The sequence below is a fragment of the Trichomycterus rosablanca genome, chromosome 7, assembly GCF_030014385.1.
Source record: "Trichomycterus rosablanca isolate fTriRos1 chromosome 7, fTriRos1.hap1, whole genome shotgun sequence".
Lineage (NCBI taxonomy): Eukaryota > Metazoa > Chordata > Actinopteri > Siluriformes > Trichomycteridae > Trichomycterus > Trichomycterus rosablanca.
This window is the reverse complement of record NC_085994.1, coordinates 41,991,778-41,994,200: the sequence shown is the minus strand read 5'-3', so window position 1 is coordinate 41,994,200 and position 2,423 is coordinate 41,991,778. Positions and strand designations below refer to the sequence as shown.

General features: G+C 55.4%; 1 protein-coding gene across 1 annotated transcript; it reads left to right on the top strand.

Annotated features, from left to right (window-relative positions):
* The first annotated feature begins 104 nt into the window (after positions 1-104).
* LOC134317516 (germ cell nuclear acidic protein-like) lies at positions 105-1,364 on the top strand. The gene has a single exon (XM_062998215.1). The coding sequence runs from the start codon at positions 105-107 to the stop codon at positions 1,362-1,364; it is 1,260 nt and encodes a 419-aa protein (XP_062854285.1).
* The last annotated feature ends 1,059 nt before the right edge of the window (positions 1,365-2,423 follow it).

The following is a 2,423-nucleotide window of genomic DNA, read 5'->3' as shown; positions in this document are numbered from 1 at the left end:
TTAAAACATTACAGGAGAAGACTCGGCAGTTACGCCACCACGAGGAGCTTTAATACATTTGTAGAACGTTTCTGTGTGTTTCTGCTCTTAAAGTAAAGGGTTTCATGTTCAAACTGAAAGAGACCAGACGGAGACGGAGAGCAAGATGGAGGACGGAGAGCGAGACGGAGACGGAGAGCGAGACGGAGAGTGAGACGGAGATGGAGAGCGAGACAGAGAGTGAGACGGAGAGTGAGATGGAGACGGAGAGCGAGACGGAGACGGAGAGTGAGATGGAGACGGAGAGCGAGACGGAGAGCGAGATGGAGACGGAGAGCGAGACGGAGACGGAGAGCGAGACGGAGACGGAGAGCGAGACAGAGAGTGAGACGGAGAGTGAGATGGAGACGGAGAGCGTGACGGAGATGGAGAGTGAGATGGAGACGGAGAGCGAGACGGAGAGCGAGATGGAGACGGAGAGCGAGACGGAGACGGAGAGTGAGATGGAGACGGAGAGCGAGACGGAGACAGAGAGCGAGACGGAGACGGAGAGCGAGACGGAGAGTGAGACGGAGATGGAGAGCGAGACAGAGAGTGAGACGGAGAGTGAGATGGAGACGGAGAGCGAGACGGAGACGGAGAGTGAGATGGAGACGGAGAGCGAGACGGAGAGCGAGACGGAGACGGAGAGTGAGACAGAGAGTGAGACGGAGAGTGAGATGGAGACGGAGACGGAGACGGAGAGTGAGATGGAGACGGAGAGCGAGACGGAGAGCGAGACGGAGACGGAGAGTGAGATGGAGACGGAGAGCGAGACGGAGAGTGAGACAGAGAGTGAGATGGAGACGGAGAGCGAGACGGAGAGTGGGACGGAGATGGAGAGCGAGACGGAGAGTGAGATGGAGACGGAGAGCGAGACGGAGAGCGAGACGGAGAGCGAGACGGAGAGTGAGATGGAGAGTGAGACGGAGAGCGAGATGGAGAGTGAGACGGAGACAGAGAGCGAGACGGAGAGTGAGACGGAGAGTGAGACGGAGGCGGAGAGCGAGACGGAGACGGAGAGTGAGACGGAGGCGGAGAGCGAGACGGAGAGCGAGACGGAGACGGAGAGTGAGACGGAGAGTGAGGCGGAGAGTGAGACGGAGAGTGAGACGGAGACGGAGAGTGAGACGGAGGCGGAGAGCGAGACGGAGAGCGAGACGGAGACGGAGAGTGAGACGGAGGCGGAGAGCGAGACGGAGAGCGAGACGGAGACGGAGAGTGAGACGGAGGCGGAGAGCGAGACGGAGAGCGAGACGGAGACGGAGAGTGAGACGGAGGCGGAGAGCGAGACGGAGAGCGAGACGGAGACGGCGCTGCTTCCTGCTCCTCAGACTGGAATGTAAATATTTCCATTAAATCCAGCCGGGTTTCGTCTAACAGCTCCAGCTCAGTTCAGCTATACCACCACTAACTCTGAAGATCAGGACCAGTATCACCAGAGACCAGGAATTCATCCACATGATCTGTGATTCACTGATTCACTGTTAAAGGCTAATCATGCTAACATTGCTAATGCTAACAGGTCGAGCAGGTCTGGTTAGCCACTGGCGGCTTCTGTTAGCGCATCGACGAGCTTTTGTTCTGAATGAAAACGTTCACTGCATCACACTCGGTCCCGTGTGCTAATATATGCGTCACTATTACTCTCCCTCACTGGGAACAGGTTCACAAACCCTGAAAATATTAAGAGACGAATCAGAGGGTCGGTCTGTTTTAATACCATTCGTTTTTGGGACAGGACGTCAAGCTCATGGTCAGGCGTCCGAATACTTTTGGCTATGTGGTGTATATCGATGTACAATCGGACTCACTGAATCAAACCTCAGACTCACTGATGGAGCTTAACTCATAATAATAATGAATGAACATGGTGCTCTGTGGGAGGAGCCGGAGTGCTGTAGGGAAAACAGCCTCAGCTCGTCGTTTATCCATCACGTTCTTCTAACTGTTGGACCGAGTGCAGCATCATAAATCCAGGAACGTCCATCTGAGGTCCTCAACCAAACCTCCCACCGGTTCAGCTCTCTCAGCGTCCGCTCGGGTTGCCCCTGACCCCTGAGATCCTGCAGAAGGTGGATTGGCAGCTCTAACAGACTCTTGGATGTGAGTGAGTGAAATGTTGGATGAATAAAAGCTCTCCTGATGAAGCTTCATCCACACAAACATGATTACAGCTCGGTGATTCACTTCCTCCTCCGTCTCCTCCTGTGAGTGTACGAGCATCTCTGAGTCAGACACTGGCGGCATGGCAACCGTCTCCCGGCAACCGCCTCCATCCACACGCCATCACCAACTGTACCGCCGAGAGAGGAGACGGGCGTGGAGCGGAGACGAATAAAACCCACACCTACAGGACGGCAGGACCAGGAGAGACTCGGGGCCTCGAACACACAACCTTCAGA